The following is a 16,480-nucleotide window of genomic DNA, read 5'->3' as shown; positions in this document are numbered from 1 at the left end:
TTACTTGCTGTCTTTTCCTCCTCCATTCGTTTTTCTCCTAACAATGCACCTGCCAATATCTGCCCCTGAGCCCCATTTTAAGTAGCATTTTCCATAATTAATGTCACACTCTTGCTCCCTATCTATCTTTGGCAACTGCCGACCGCCTGCAGCAGGACCAGAGGAAGAGGGAAAGCCCTCCCTGGGTATAACAATAACACAACACCCATTGCTGGAAGAATGATGAGATAGGCTGTGTAATAAATATTTATAAGAGCAAGCGTAATGAAATGAATGTGTCGTATACTGAGGCTCCCTTAGGGTTTGGTCATCACATGTTTTTTTCCTCTTTTCTTTCTTCTCTTTTATACAGAATTGTCCTGATGTCCCTGGGTTGTCGAGCAAATTGCTTATTGTGTTGCTCACTTACACAATGCATGTTATTATGTGCAACCAGCTGCTCCTGTTTGGCATTGCTCGCACATACAGAACAGGAGGCTACCGTCACTTTTCTCGTCTGGAAGTCAATGTTCCCTCTAGCGCCGAAGTTGCTGCCAGACCAGAAGAAGTCTGGCAACAAAGCGAGTCCTGGTGGTAAAGGTCCCTGAGAGACTCCTTTTCTGGGAAGACTGAGGTTGCAGTTTTGCAATCAGTTTGAGCTGATCCAGCTTTGTGCTGCCATTGAAAGCTTCCTCATGCCTCTGTCGGTGTATTCCCATCGCTTTCCTTGTGCTGGCACTAACTCTTGGGTGATTGCACGGGGAGCTGGAGCAGGGGACTGATTTTGTGGTTATTGTTGTTGCCAATTAAGTTTTCAGCACCATCATCCTTTCCTCTGTCCAGCTCTGGGCTCATTCAAGCACCAACGCCGTCACAAAGGAAAGAGCAGCCAACTCTTCTGGTAATTAGAGCAACTTAAATCCATCATAAAATGTCAACCTCAGTGTTGCAGACCTGTCTGGAGTCAGAGATGGTCAGAAACCAGAGCAAGGCTGTATTTGAGACTGGGAAGTTTAATCCTGCTTGGGAGCAAAAGAACACAAGCATGGTCCCAAACACGTCTCAGGCACTGACCCTCTGCGAGATGGGGGCCAAGTAGCTGTGGGCAGTACTTCATACCTGCCAAACTGGAGGGCACTAACCCCGGGGGGATGCTGTCACTCAGAAGGAAAGCGCTTTTGAACAAGTGCATCTACAAAGGCTTCAACGTGCTGTAACTTTAGAGCTTTGGGGTTTGGCAGCATGGGGATCTGTGTCTGAGCTGCTGTTCCTGATCAGTGGTCTGGAGGGGAGGAGGCACGCTCAGTCTGCAAAGAAAGTGCCTATTCCAAATTTAAACAGTCCTCTTCAGTGCGAAGTGGGTTAAGCGAAGAGAATATCAAGTAACCTTCGGCTGGAATAAGAACATCCTCGTCGTGATTTTTAAAATAGCTATTCTGCTTTAAATTGCTATCTCCCTTAACTTTGAATTCCATTTCTTTTATTTGCTTTAACTGCTCTGACCCTGGACCACAGCTTCTCGATGCTCTGAACCCCAACCCACGGGAGGCAGCCAGACAGCATTTTCAGCAGTAGGATTCAGACTGAACCTAGAACTGGGACAATACTGCGCTGCCTGTTTAATGAAAACACATAATGTGCTGTGAATCTTCTTGTTCCTCACTGCTTTCTCTCTGAAACGGCTTTTCCCTGGTCTTCGGGTTTGTTTTATTTTAGGGGGTCTTCTTTGTGAGCAAGTGTTGTTCTTTACCTGCATTTGTTTAGTATCTTGCACAACTGGATCCTGGTAGTCTGAATCCTACAGCTGCCAGCTGGAAGTGGACATGGGCTGCTTAGCATGGATATGGATTCGGAGCCTGGAAAAATTCTGGTTCAGGTACCTCTGTAACACGTGCTGCTGTGCTTTGAGGCCTCTTGTATCTACACCGACCTTTCAAAAGCATGGATCCCCCCTTGGCTACAGGCTGGCTGCACGGGAAAAGCTCCTGCTGAGCTAGATAAACTTATAGCAGCTTTTGCTGGATTTCCCTAATGAGCTTTTCATTGCTGGGATCTTATACAAACCAAGAGATGTGTATGATATACTGTCCATATACCTGACTCACCAAAAATTTTATTTTTTTGGAGCACAGACATAAAGTCTCCCGAAGGGGGAACAAAAGCTGAACTACAAACACCTGCCGCTTGCCACTGCTACTCTTTGCCATTCACGCTTTCTCAGCTCAAAGTATCAGAGGTTTGCAGCTATTGAAAGGTAGAAAGAAACTCCTCGCCGACAGGGACGGGAACATTGGGGAGTCTGCAGCACATAAATGGGGGCTTTTACTTGCCGTAAGTATTGGGGCAGAAATGCCATTATCTGGGGAAAGAATGTCTCTTCTGTTGGCACAGGTCTGCTATCATTTTGTTCTTTACGGACTTGCAGCCAGGGATGCTTCCCGAATCTACAAAGTGCCTGTTTCTCCAGGCTCTCTTTCCTCTCTAAGCGCCGCAAGAAGTCATTTCACGCAGCGCAGGGCATCCCTGCGGGTGGCTGAGGCAGCTAATGCCTACCCGGGAGGTGTGACACCAGGGAGGTGTGACACCAGGAACGCCTCCCTGCAGCCACAGGACCTCCTGCGAACCCACGCGTCAGCCAGCGTTGGCTTCGGTTGTGAAGGAGTCTCCCTGCGGAAACGTCGGTCGTGGCGAGCTCAGTTTGCCGGTGCCGATGCGGGTGAGAGGGGTGGACGGTGGGGACTTGGCGTTGCTCTCGCAGAGTACCCATGTTGTCAGCGTGAAAGGAGCTGGTGCTCTGGGTCACGTTACCGGCGCTTTCGCAGTTCAGGGGCTGTTTGCTAAGTCTTTTTTCTTTTTTTTCCCAGGGACAGATATTCAGGGAATGTATCTGTTGCAAGCTTGGGTTTGTCAAAATGCTGGTTTAATTCCTGTTCCCACTGACATGCAGGAAGACAGGGAGGTGCCATGGAGGAATCAAGTAACGCTGTAATATCAGGCAGAGAGCAAAGACAAGAATTAGACCTGGGTCTTTTGAAACTAGTGCCTGCTTCTAACCCTGACCTGTTGGCAGGGAGCTGGGTCAATGCTTTAACACAGGCAGGTGCCGTTAGCCAGTGTGCAGTATTTTGCAGACCACTAGCAGTTTTCGTTATTGATATTATACCAGACTTGCCTGACTTTTAGGTAAAGGTTTCCTTGCTTAAAGGGAGGGAGAAATGTCTGGGATTTGAGGAAAAAAGGGCAGGGGTGCGTCTGAAAGAAACCACTGGCAGACACAATGAGGAGACATTCCTCTACAGCCTAGTTAAAGCAATTTGACAGCACCTTTAAAACCACCTCACGCAGAAAGGAGCCAGGTGGGAAAGGCCCAGAGAGAAAGGAGGGTTTGCGGAGGTTGTTAATCTTCAGCTCCACGCTGGAGTAGCGCAGAAGGGAGTGTGGCTATTACTAATCCCCTTTTCTTTTGGCAGGGAGGTAAGCATATGGATGGTGCAGGAATAGCGTTTGTGGATTTGCTGTGGCCTTATTAACGCCTCCTTCCCAGCGAGGTGCGCAGCGAGTGCCCACCCCGTCGGGAGGACCCCGATGCTGGGCAAAGCCTCCCTGCACGTCTGTCCCGAGCAGGGGGCTGCTGGCTCCCAGGGCTTGTCTGCACTGATAGTGCCAAGTACTAAGTTACAGTTGCATAACTCAAACACACGGGAAACCTGCTTCCCACCACGCAGCCTTTCTGGTTTCATTTAAGTTTTTATAGTTCATTATACAAGCTAATAAATAGGAGGGTTTGGATTAAAAAGGTTTCTTTTTTCATATTCTGCATAGCTGGAGCCCTCTCTGCATTCCACACCGCTGCGATAAAACATCCTGGTGCGCTGGGCAGCCTCTTCTCCTTTTGGAGGCCAAAGCAGACTCCCTCCTACCCGCTCCAGATGCGGCTGCCCTTCTGCTTGGCGCCAGCCACTGCTGCCAGAAGAAGGTCTTGGTGTCATTTGCCCTCAGGACTAAACCTGCACCTGCGGGTTTATGTGCAGACATGCAGCGTGACTTTGTGTCTGGGACCCAGCCAAGCTGGGGAGGCAGCGGCCTCGGTCTCCCATCTTTCAGCACCCTTCAGCTCCCCGCCTCATTTCCACTGCTTGGCTTGGCTGGCGGATGGGTCCTGCCTCTCTCCGCAGCGATGGCGAGCAGACAGGCTGCGCCATGTATTTTATTTGCTTTATTTTTAAAGACAGCTGTGAAGCACAGGCTAAACTTTGACGCCTGAAAAGCCCAATGAACGATATACACCTGAAGGAGCTGTGCTTCGAAATGAGCCGCGCTTCGAAATGAGCCGCAGCGGGACTGCAAACCGATGGCGATACGGTCACTGGTGTCTGTTTGCCTCCGCAGCCCGGCCGGGCTGTGGCGGGGCAGCAGCCTCACCTCCTCCCCACAGATACAGGCCTGCACCCCGCCGCCAGCAAGGCCTGCGGGAGGGCGGCCATCAGCCCTCGGGTGGCCGCCAGCCCTGGGCCGGCTGCGGCGGTGTGAGCTGCTGGGTGCCTTGTCCCTGTCCGTCTGTCGGCGGAAAGCAGCGGGCGGCCAAGGGTGGACGCGGGAGCCCAGCCCTGACGGGAGAGAGGGGCTGGCAGAGGTGTCCCCTCCCGGAGCACCGTGAGGGGGGGAAGACGACGGCCGGTGGCAGCGCGCTGTCCTCCACGCTCACCTGCGGCAAAAAGGAAAACAAAAAACCTAAAGGGGAAAAAAAAATTAATAAAAAAGCACATAAAATGTTTATAACCCCCCGTTTGCCGGCCCGGGGAGCTGCCGGCCCGGCGGAGGCGTCCCGCACCTGCCGCGGCAACCCGTCCCCGCTTCCCCGCCTCAAGAAACGGGGCCGCTCCCCCCCCGCCGCGGGCTGGCAGCAACCTGTTGGTCCCGCCGCTGATCGAGGAGGGCGGGAGGAGCCCCCCTCGGCTCGGCGGCGAACCCGCTGACAAAGGCGGAGCAGCGGCAGGCCAGGGCCGCCCCCGCCCCCCGCCCCCGGCAGCGGGGCCCGGCGGCGCCGGCGGGCAGCGCGGGGCTGGGGCTGGGGCGCTCGCACAAGATGGCGGTGGGGCGGCGGGAGAGCGCGCTCCCCTCTTAGATGCGGCCGCGGCGGCCCCTGCTCCCGGCGCCCGGCGGGGCTTACATGGCGCTGGAGGACCTGCTTTGTCTCTGCTTCTCTGCCCTCGCCGTCCTGGCCGTGCAAGGTGGGTGAGGAAGGAGGGGGGGTCGGGTCGGGGTCGGTGCCCACGGGCCGCCGCGGTCGCGCGTGTGGCCGCGGCACCACCTGCCTTAGCGCCGCACCCCGCTCGGCCGTGGGCAGTGGCCGGCTCTCTGCGGGGATGCGCTCCCCGGCCGGGACCCTCTCCCCCGCTGTTTCTTGTCCCTCCCGTAGCAGCCCTTAGTGGCCATTCCCCTCAGTCGCCCTCTCCCCCCCTCAGTAGCCGTTTCCCCCCCGCCGTGGCCATTTTTCACACCGCCCCCCCCCTCCATCCCCTTCTCTTCCCCAGCCGCTTTTCGTCCCCCTGGAGTCGGGCAACGGCCACGCTCTTGGCCTCAACCCATGTCTGGACGGTGCCTCCTTTGGGCTCACCTTTTGGGGGTGACACAGGGCGTCCCCCGCAGGGACCCCCCCTCAGAGGGCCGGGCTGGGAGGGGAGCGGGCCAGCAGCAGCGACCCCCGGGCCTCTGCCTTGCCAGCGGCAAGTTTCCTCTGGAGGGACGGCTGCTGCGCCAGGCCGGCCCGGGGATGAAGCGCTTGTCCGGCGCAGGGCTGGCCCGGACCAGGCCCAGGTGTCTGGCAGGGCCATGGTGGGGACCCTCGCCCTCCCTCACCCCGCTCCTGCCAGCGCAGGACGCCTGGGTGGGCAGATGTCCCGTTGGTCAAGGAAGCGACCCAGGAATAGCCGTGCTCCTCGCGCCCATGTTTTGCAACGGTTATGCAAACGGCTCCGTGCGCGGGTACACGTACGCCTGTCGCGCTGGCCGACTTTTCTGCGTTTGCCGTCGAAGTTTGCATCGAGGGTCGTTGGAGCTGCGGACCTTGGGGTGCGTGGTTCGTTCCCTGTGCGTGCACAGACCTGCAAAAGCTTTTGTCCTCGTCCCCGAGAAGGGGTTCGAAAGGTGTAGGCTGGCGGAGCTGCACAGAAAAACGTGAGCCATGTGTGTGACCTGGAGTTGCTCTTGTTTAAAAGAGCCTGCTAAACAGGGGATTGCAGTGGAGGAGCCATCCCTATGTCATTGTACATTTTTATTCCTTTTTATGATGCATTCAGGTTCGGCAGAACATAATAACAGCACAAAAGATGTTTAGTCTTTATGGCTTCAAAAATAGCCTTTTGGGGGAGCATACAGCGTGGTGGACGGCTGCAGGGTTGTTTTCTTTCTTTTTTTCAGAACATTGTGAGCTCCCGTAAGGGGTAGGTTATCATTTGATATAGGTGCAGCGTTACGGTGGCTGTGTGTAGAAATGAATAACAGTCCATGTAAATAGCCCATTGTCATCAGCGCGTGTGGGTTTTTCTAGATGGCTGGCAGTCTGTGACCCCACCAGCAGACGAACGGGTAAGCTGGGGCGGGTGGGAGCTGCGTCTCCTGTGTGTTTGAGCAAACAGCTAAGTGGATCCCAAGGCTTGTGATGGAGAACAATGATTTAAAAAAAAAGAAAAAGAAAAAAGGCGGATGGTGGAGTGGATGTTGTTTTTCAAACCCCCTTCAACAAGAAAACTTCAAATGCTTTGCGGGAATTTGCAGTTGTGGCTTCTCTGCTTTTTTTGCAAGCAATGAGGCGACTAGTGAAAATTGTTTCTGTTTGTTTTCTAATGATGGGTCACATATTGTGTAGAGAGGTAGTGAGTGCATCCACGCAGTCTGTGGACATGCCGCTTGGTACATGCGGATGTGCTTTCCAACAGGTGGGTTTGATTCTGAAAAGAAAAACATGGACTTGTTTCAATCTGAAATTAATTTGGCAGAGGGTTGAAATGGTTTTGGGAAAGTCTGCATTTGATCGCAAAGCCCATGTGTTTTGATCCAAAGTTCAAGCCTCGCTGGGTATGAAATACCCAGGGGAGAAGTAGACTAGAAAACCTTCCCCCCTCTGTGGACTTGATGGAAGCCGTGCCAGCTTACACTAGCTGGGGATGTGATCCAGTGTTTTGAAAGCCTTATGCCTGTCCTACTTTGAGACTGTTTTCCCTGCAGTAGCAGGAAAGGGTTTAAGAAAAAAAAAAACCCAAAACAACCCCTTTTCAGTTGACTCTGGCAAGGGGGTTGTGCTGATTGCTTTCCTTGGGGCTCTCTACAGGGGACGTGTTGGTGGGAAGTGGGTTGAGCTTTCCATTCGAACGATCAGCTGAAATCCGTCTGGGTTTATGTCATTTGGATTTGTGGTTGAGTCCTCTTGCTGCAGAACAGATTTCCTTTTTCAACAGCACCTAACTTTAGTTCTGGTTTGTTTTATCCTTCCTGTCGCGTTCGTCTTGGCGGCGTAACCCCGCAGCCTGCTCCGTGCAGTTAGTGCCTTTGCCCGGGGAAGTCAGTGTTGCCATTGTTCGGGGATCGCGCTTGGCAGGACGTCACCTGCATGCAGATCCGCCTGCCCTGTTGACTGTCGTGTTGCAGTGTTGCCTGTGCGTGGGCTGGGTTGCAAGGAGGCAGGATGAGCGGTGCAGGGAAGAGGTATTTCTTACAGTCCCCAAAAAGTGGGGGGTACCGACAGCGCCAAACACTCATGCACACAATGTTAGCCAGGTTTTGCCTGTATCATGTTTCCAGCGGCAGGTTTCTCGTGCGGGAGCTTGCTGCTGTTGTGCTGTGGCTGTCATGACAGCCAGTCTCCAAGCCCTGACGGCAGAGGCTGCTCGAAGTGGGGAATGTTTCTGCTGGCGTTTCTCTGTTTCTCTTCTAGTGCGTGAAGCTGAGGGAGAAAGCGCTCAGGCTTGGTTCTGGTTTTGTTTTCCCTGTTTTCCCTAGCTTTTCCCTTCTCTTTTTCTTTTTTTGTGCCCTCTCCTTTCGCTACCTTGAAGTCCAAAGTGAAGCAGAACCCGCTAATTTTCTGATGTCCGTGTGTCCCGTCCGTGTGTGTCATCCGTCCGTCCCCCGTTTCCCCCCCCCCCCCGCTTCTGCAGCAGACTTTCTCCTGGCAGCTGTAGAAAGTTTGATCTGCTGCAGGGGGCCCCACGCGGGGTGGGTGTATCGCTGATGGTACGCGAGCCACTTCAGAGTGGCGCAAGTAATAATTTAAAAAGAAAATGTTTGGCAATCTGCCTTTCCCTGAGGAAGAAGGGAAACGATTCTCCTTGCGTGCATACTTGCAGCCTGATTTGGAGCTGGAGGCAGCTTCTGTGGTACAGCACAGGTCTCTCTGCATTGGGGGCACCGGAGCCGCCTGCGTTGGGAACTGCTGGGGTGGGCTGGGTGTTGCCGTGGCATATGGGATGTCTCGCTTGAGTGCCCGCTGTGATCCTGGGCCGGTTCTTCATCTGCTCTGGTATCCTCAGGGCCCATCTTTAGACAAAAGTAGCGATGCTGCACGCTTCTCTCTGTTGAAGGTGTTGGGAGGATAAAATCCATCAATGAGGATGAAATCCATCAATAATTGTTCAGCATGTATATGATCTTCGTCATTATAGTATACAGCTATCCTGAGGGCAGGGTGCTGCATTGTCCCATGTTGGCTCATGAATTCGTGACTCCTGATACCATATTGCTTGCTGGGTGATTTGAACTCTGCCTCCCTCGGAGCTGCCTTCCCGAAGTCTGGCTGTTCTCCCAGGGAAAAATGCAGGTGCTTGTGAACCAGTTTGGGCGTTTGCAGTGTAAGAGATGCTGTACAGGAGATGTACACGCTCCTCTCCTGTTTAAATGGCTGCCTGGCCATTAAGCCTAGTCATGGTTATATAATTAAGATAGGAATTAATATTTAATCTGATTGTAATTTGTTGCTGGAATCCATCCCAAACCGTGTCTCTGCGTGAGGTGAGTGGGCACCTGAGGGAAAACTGAGGCCAGTGTTACGCATAGGGGATTTTCTGCTTGGACACAGAATTATAGACCTGCCTCGGGTGACGGCAGAACCCCTAACCTTTACAAACCCGGAGCGATCATAGTCGTTTTGTTATCTGTAGGAAGCAAATGTTTGCTTTATAGTCAGCTGTAATACTAGAGGGGATATGGTAAATCCTTGTTATCAGTATTTGCCAAGTGCATGTTGGGCCAAAATCAACTCTGGTACAATTTCGTTGCCTTCTGGAGAAGATCTGGACCCGCTTGTCTACAGTATTTTTAGCCTGGTTTTCTAAGGAAAAGAGACTTACATAGTCATGCTGTCTGGTTGTCTGTCCATCTTCCTTTCCTTTTCCAAATAATTCTTGGACCTGCTGGTCAGTCATAGCTAGTGTGGATTTGGAGAGTTCGGAGTTTCTGAAAATAAGTGATGAAGCAGAGGAGAGAGATGCAGTTTCTGCATGGACTGAAGGAGAGGCACTGGAAAACCCACCTAGGGGAGGAACCTGAGCTGCCTCAACTGCAGGAAGAGCTTTGAACAGAGCTTGCACCTTGTTCGGGTAGGACAGGGTAATCCAGTCACAAGACACAAAGCTGCAGGAAATCACAATCTCAAAGCCTTGTATCCACTTGTTTATTTTATTTTTGAAGTCTCTTATGCTTTAAAACATGCTGTTGTTTTATGGTTACGCCAGCATTCACGTCACAGGGCCTGGTAGCTGTTTTGCTTTCCTCTCTTCTTGGGAAAGCACTTTCCAAACACAGGACTTGGAGCTGCTGTGACATTGGCTCTTTCTGTTGTCTTTGTGTTGATCACTTGCTGTCTCTGCCTCAGTTTCCCTGTTTGTTCCAGCTGGGCAGAAGATGCTGTTGCATACTGTAAACATATGAAGAACACCGTCACTCTAAGTACCTTTCTTGTGTTTATTAAAATCCCATAAGTAAGTGACCTCCAAGTGCTGCTTATGCTTCTCTGACTTAACAGCTTTTGGGTGAGAGGATCCACAGTTGTTAAAATTGAATCTGCCATCTTCATAAAAAGCAGAATTGAGCTGTGTTTTCACGAGCCCTTCTAGAGATGATAAACCCCATACCAGACGGGGGGGGGAAGGACTGAAGAGCTCCTTCTGGTTTGTCTGACTTTCCCTGGTATGCTGAAGTCATCCTTGAAACACCACTGAATTTCCTAATTCTGAAGAGTAACAACAGAGCCTTTGTAGGGAGGGAAAGAGCTGCTCAGTGTTTACTTCCAGGAAGGTATATACCTGCTGGAGTTGCAGCTGCTGAGAAGTTCCCTGGGAGAACCCAAACACTTGTCATCAGCCTTGTTTGAGCATATCTAACGCTTTCCTGTTTGCAGATGTCAAGACACTTTGCTCGTGAGTGTGTAGGTTGTGGTGCTTCTCCCTTGGACGTGTTTTCCTTCATGTCGCTAATGCCCTTTGGTGTCTCTGTTTGAGTCAGATCCTCTCCTGCTCTTAATCCATGGGATCCTGCTGTGGTGATATGGGCCTACTTTATCTGAGAAGTCCAGCAGATGCAGTGTGTTATCTCTGTGGGTAATAAACATACTTTGTGGTGGTTATGATAAGCAATTACTGTATTCCACTGAAACTTTCATATTAGATATTCTGAAATTATTTAAAAATCTGTACCTGCATTTTAAATGCAATTGCCTATTACTGCCACATTAAATTCAGCTGAGCTATTGAATAACCTGGTTTATTCTATGCTTTCTTGTTTTTTAATGTTTTAAATTTTTTTCAAGATCTCTTGTGTGGATTTCTTGAGGACAGGTCATTAACATTAAAGGTGTGTTAATGAAATGTGAGCATCCCCAGAGGTTGCTCTCACCCAGATTGGTGGGAGAATTAAAATCTAGTGTGTGAAGCTATTCCATTTGTGCTCAGTCTGCTGTGGCCCTTTCCCTTACTCTGACTGACTTTGCTGCTCTCATTTCCTGCTTGGGTCTTTGAACCATGTTCACTTTGGAGTTGGGATGGTTTAGCGCCTTGTTAAATGTAAGAATTTGGGAAATTAAACAGTTAAAACGGAACTCCAGAGAAAGGTGCTGGGATGGCAGAACTTGGAGCAGAGGTGGAGCAAACCTGGGCTGCAGAAGCGATGCCAGGCCAGCAGCGGGTCGGGGGGAATGTGATAAGGTCCTGCCCTATGTTTCACTGTCTGTGCTGGGAAATGTGCATCCTTGATAGTTTCTAAATTGACTGTCGATAGATGATAAAGTTAATTGATGTGACCAAAAAGGTCATTACTTAATGGGATGGATTCCCGTGCTGTGTTGTGTGAATACAGCAAGGGTTTTGGCAAAACCTGGCTGTTTATGCATGCAGGGCTTTGATAAATCTTCTTTTTCAAAAGCGTAAGCAGTGGTTATAGGTTTTAAAATTACCTGAAGTTTTGCACTTGATGCAAGACTGTCCTCCCTGTGCCTCTCAGCTGGCTGGTTGGATCTGATTTGCAGAATGGGTGCATGTATTTTCCAGACAAAAGTGGAATTGTGCCTGATATTAAAAGAAAACTAGTCAAGTGTTTACTGATTTGTTATTACTGCAACTGAGAAGGCTTTTATGTTCCTTTGGAAATCTTTGTCCCCTCTTTGTCTCTTTTTTTGGAGATGGTCTAGTGAAAAACTCCAATGTGCTCCTTGTAGTGCTAATGTGATGTGCTGTTATCTTTCTGGAAATATCATTGCTGCTTTAGAAGGATGACATGTATAGTCCTTCTCTTAATCATGTTGACCCAGAGGGACCAGGCTGCAGCCCATTTCTATGCCCTACCAGTCCCACTCGCCTGTTTGACTCCTGGCAAAGCCCTGAGAGAGCTCATAAGGAGACATGGAGCTTTTTGTGACTGGAAAAAAAAAAAAAAAGACAAGGGTTGGGGAGGGCAGAGAATTGGCAGATGTTCAGGCTGATGTTCAGGGGGTTTAGCCTGTGGTGTTGGGATGGAACCTGTCACTGTATGGGAGATAAGGCTTGTGTATGAGATGCTGGGGCTCATTTGAGGTTACCTTCAGCAGTGGGGTAAGAAGTGTGGCAGGAGGTGGGGGATCTGGGGCTGCCAGCTTGACTCCATTATTTCCTGCTTGATAGGTATTTTCCCCCGCCATAGAGGCTCACACAGCCCTGCTGTTAGCGAATTCAGGTTGTCATAGGAGGGCGATCACGTGCTCCGCAGGTTTGTGTGTGCTTGCGAAGGCACTATGCGTTGTTGCATAGCAAGGATCTTGGCAAAATAGGCATAGAAGATAAAAGGGGAAAAAGAAACCCAGCATCTGATCCAATACCAGCTCCTTTGCTGCGTCAGCAAAAATGGTTTAGATCCTCCTTCCCAAGAATGATTTTGTAAACATAATACTGCCTATTAGCCATGTAAATTACTGTCATTGGTGGCAATTGTTGTGATGGAAAGATAAGTGTCTTGAAACTCTGGTTTGATTTACCCTTCCTGCCCCCCCAGGCTTGCTAACCAGTTGTTTATGTCAGCGCTGATTGCGGCTTTTGTCAGAGAAATCAAAAAGTTGATCAGAATTATTTAGCTCTGTTTTTCCTAGGTCACAGTAAATGCAACTTTTCTTTCTTTTCCTTTGTATTCTTTTCTCTGTACTGAAAACAAAGCGAACCTTTCCTCGAGGAGATGAGCCGTACGTTCGTGAAGTCAGATGTCATCCGCTTGAAGAGGGTCCTTAGGAGCAGACTTCATATCTGGAGGCTTTCCTCAAGAGTCTGTCAGTTGAAAATCTGGCTAGCAGCATTACCTCAAGTACTATTGTGGGGTTTTCTTTACGTGCAAAGTGGGGAGAGAAGGAAGTTTCTCCCAGCTGCTGGCAGAGAGTAGCTTCCCATTTACTTAACGCTTGTGGCTACTGCCAGGATTTTCTGTTTAGCAGCAGAGGGAGTTAAGTGCGGGGTGAAAGGCTTCAGTAACACTTCAGCACCCGAGCACGAGTTGAGCCATCAAATAATTCTTCTTGCTCTTTGTTTTTTATACCAGTCAAGGCGCTTGGATAGATTTGTAGGTTTAAGGCTAGTGACGTTGCGCTGCCTTCATGTGTACTGTGGGAAGCTGAGGACATTTCTTGTTTCAGGTTTAATGGTTGTGCTTGAACAAGAGCATCTCTTGAAGAGCAACACCCAGTTCTGATTTAAAAATGTCTTGTGGGTGCTTGTCCGTCACAGCTCCTTGGTAAGCTGGTTTGATGTCCTCGCTCAGTAACGTGCACCTTCTTTCAGTCTGAATTTACCTAGCTGTGGTTTATAGGGGTATATGAAGACAGGTACTGGTATGAGAAGCCTTCCTATGAGTATGTGTACACTGATCAAACTTCCTGGTCACCTGCTCTTTACTAAGCTGAATACATGCAGGTCCTTGAGTCTTTCACCTGTTTTCCATCCCTTAATCTCAGCCTTCTGTAGCTAACACTAGTGTAAGTAGTGTTAAGTGTAAGTAAGCCCTGCTTTTCTCAGCAGTTAGGTGTTTGCTCAGCAGAGGAAATTTCTTAGCTGCTTTGATTTAGAGCCTGACTTTTCGGATCTGGACCCTGCAAGTCCCTGGGGGCACCTGTTCCGCCGCAGCTCAGCGCAGAGCCGCCGTTCAGCTCGGACAGCCGGTGCTGGATGTGGCTTTCCAGATGTGACGGGATCGGAGCCAAGCAGAGGGAAAAGTAAAGAAACCTTCCGCTCCGGGAGCGCGCCTTTGGTGAGCAGCCGAGCTGTTGCCGAGGCGGATTTTGGGTGTTGCAGCAGGACGCTCACATGCAGGAAACCAGAGGAAGAAATGGGATGGGGCATGTATATGCAGCTTCCATATAGCTTTTAAAGAGAAAGGCTGCCATCTTAAGCTGGAATCACACCTTGTAGTTACACTTGCATAGAAAAATACTGTCTCAGTCTTATAGCAGTTTTCACCAAATAACATCTCAGCCACGTCCTCCACCAGCACTTCAAGTACAGGTGGAACGTATGGAGCTTTGCCCTCTCCCACTCATGAAGATGCCTCTGCCCTTTTCCATGTCGCCTACACAATGCAGTTTCTATATTCTTGTGTAAATATCTCCAGCCTCTGCCCAGCTGTGTCTATGATGCAGCAGTGAGCCTTCAGAAGTAGGAAACCAATAGTAGGACTTCTTGGGCTTTAGGATGGAGACGTTTGGTTCCCTGCTGTATGACACACTTAAGAGTGGCTTCAGGCAACCCTTTGTCTGCATCGTAGTTTTTAATTTGTAAAAGGAGGTATTAAAATTCCTGTCGGAGAGGCTGAGTATGAATACTTTCGGGGTGGAGGTGTCCAGATGCTGCAGGGCAGTGTGCTGCAGGTGTGTGTTTCAGATGTAGAGGCCTGTAGAGACGGGGAATAGGTGCTGTACAAAATGCATCTGTTTATGTGGCTGTGCAGATATGGTTGTGCCTACCTGTCTGTGGTGCGTCAGCACTGGATGTCTGCGGGTGCAGTGTGAATACGGAGATGTGGACATGGTATGTGCAGGCCTATAAATGAAAATTCCTGACTACTTGTTTATGTATTTTAAAGTTTGTGGGTTTAAAAAAATGCTGCCCTCATAGGGAATATTTTCTTCTCACCAGAAACTTGTTAGACTGGAAATTTCACAGTACTAATTTTTATGGCATTTCCTAAGCTGAACTAATTGGGTATTTTGGAAGGGGGAAGACAAGGGTGTGGATGTGCGTTTTTATGTAGATTTCATTAAAAATGTGACTTGGATTATCCTGCTAGCTATCTGAGCGATGTGAAGGTCTCTGCTAGAAAATGCAAGTGGTTATAGGCTGGTGACTAACAAATAATCCTTGGCTAATATGGGATGGGCTCAATTAATGTTAATCCCTGCTTAGCAGTAGTAAAAGTTGGATAAAGTCAAGGAGATTTTGCAAGGCTGTTTCTAACCTGAACATGAGAATGATCACACAGCGTTCCCTAAAATGAAACCAGTTCTTTGGAAGAGGCATCGTTCTCATCATTTCCTCCTTACACTAGAGAAGGAGCTATTCAAAATGGCCCAAAACTGCCTGGTTATGAAGATGAGGATTTCTCTTGTGCGGATGTTATGTGCTGAAGCACACAGGACCTCATTAAAGGAGGAGCAGCAGTAATTAGTCTAGATTAATGGAAATAAATCTGTTTTCAGTATTAAATGAGGTTGTGCTCCTTGGTCCAGAGCAGCCACCATCTATAATGCTCATCTAGCAGTCTGATGCACAGAGGCAAAACCTCTCCTCACCGTGGAGAAAAATGGGTGATTTGGGTGTTTTTGCTGAAACCTCAGTATAAGTCTGGGTGTTGGTTTTAGATGTGTTTTGGCGAAATAAGCAGAAGCCCAGAGACAGCAGGGAGAAGCATCACATCTGAGCCTGGACCCCGATGATACAGGAGGGCCCCAGAGTGATGTGATGGTCCCCACAGGCATTCTGCTACTCGGATACTGTAGTGTTGAAAGCATGTCCTTCACCATTTGGAAGCAGAGCCAGTCCTTTTACTGCTTTGTCCTCAAACTGTCAGGTTTCAGCTGGCTGCAGCTTTGGAAAAAGGAAAGATTTATGTGCCCTGAAGAGAAACTACGCTGACAGTGGGTAAATGCACTGTAGATGTTGGAAGGTTAAACAGCCAAGTAGGTGTGAGGGATTTTGGAACATAGGCTATGAAATGTATTTTCCTCCTGTTGTTATGATAGAGGTAAGTTTAAATTTGGAAATGGGAGGGCAGATTCCCACCCCTTCTGACCCTCGGTCCTCACCATCTTCAAACGCTGGTACTGCTCCTTGTTTTCCTCCACCTTCAAGTGCATCCCTGTAGCCATGGATATGGGCGTTATCTTGCTATTTCTCCTAACACAATCCCTGAGCTGTAAGAGCTCACTTTGCATTTTCAATGATAACTGAGTTTCCAGATCACAATCATACTGTCTTTTAAAACTGGGCTAGGTGAGAAGTTATGGCAGGAGGATGCAAAGTCCTGAGATGGTCAAGTCCTTGGTAAAATCATTGCATTGTCTAGCTGTGGACATTCCTTTGACTGAACAGTTTAGCATCTCCTGTTTTATTATTTTCAATGTCTCCTTCTCAAACCTACCCTCTTATCTGCTATTGTCCAAGTAAGGCTCGTTGGCTAGCTGTATTGATAATGTACCTTTGTGGGTTAAGTGATAACAAAAAGGAGCAGAGCATGGCTAGATAAAGCCTGGGGTAGTCCACACCCGTGGAGGGAGCTGGTGTCAGACACTGCAGCCAGGCAGCAAAGCACAGATGGGTTTTGTGAGGCCATGCGGTGGATGGTGACAAAGCTGCGCCTGGACAGAGTCTGGTGCTTTGTCTGCACTGCCCACGCTGTCTGTTCTCTGCAAAATTAACTCCTGGCCTAAGCCCCCCTCACCTTTCTCTTGCGTTCCTGTGCTGCGTGGGTGGTGTGTGTGCTCTGCTGTCCTTGTGTCCTCCCAGAG

The 16,480-nt window shown here is 49.6% G+C and overlaps 1 protein-coding gene across 1 annotated transcript in view; it reads left to right on the top strand.

The window, feature by feature from the left end:
* The first annotated feature begins 5,104 nt into the window (after positions 1-5,104).
* IGDCC4 (immunoglobulin superfamily DCC subclass member 4) overlaps positions 5,105-16,480 on the top strand; it is a 96,943-nt gene continuing 85,567 nt past the window's right edge. Inside the window, exon 1 of the mRNA XM_050903450.1 lies at positions 5,105-5,210. Within this exon, the coding sequence (XP_050759407.1) occupies positions 5,105-5,210 (106 nt within the window). The remainder of the gene's footprint in view (positions 5,211-16,480) is intronic.

This window comes from Gymnogyps californianus, chromosome 11 (genome assembly GCF_018139145.2).
Source record: "Gymnogyps californianus isolate 813 chromosome 11, ASM1813914v2, whole genome shotgun sequence".
Classification (NCBI taxonomy): Eukaryota; Metazoa; Chordata; class Aves; order Accipitriformes; family Cathartidae; genus Gymnogyps; species Gymnogyps californianus.
Note: the sequence above shows the minus strand (reverse complement) of the source record. Positions and strands in the feature narration are given on the sequence as shown.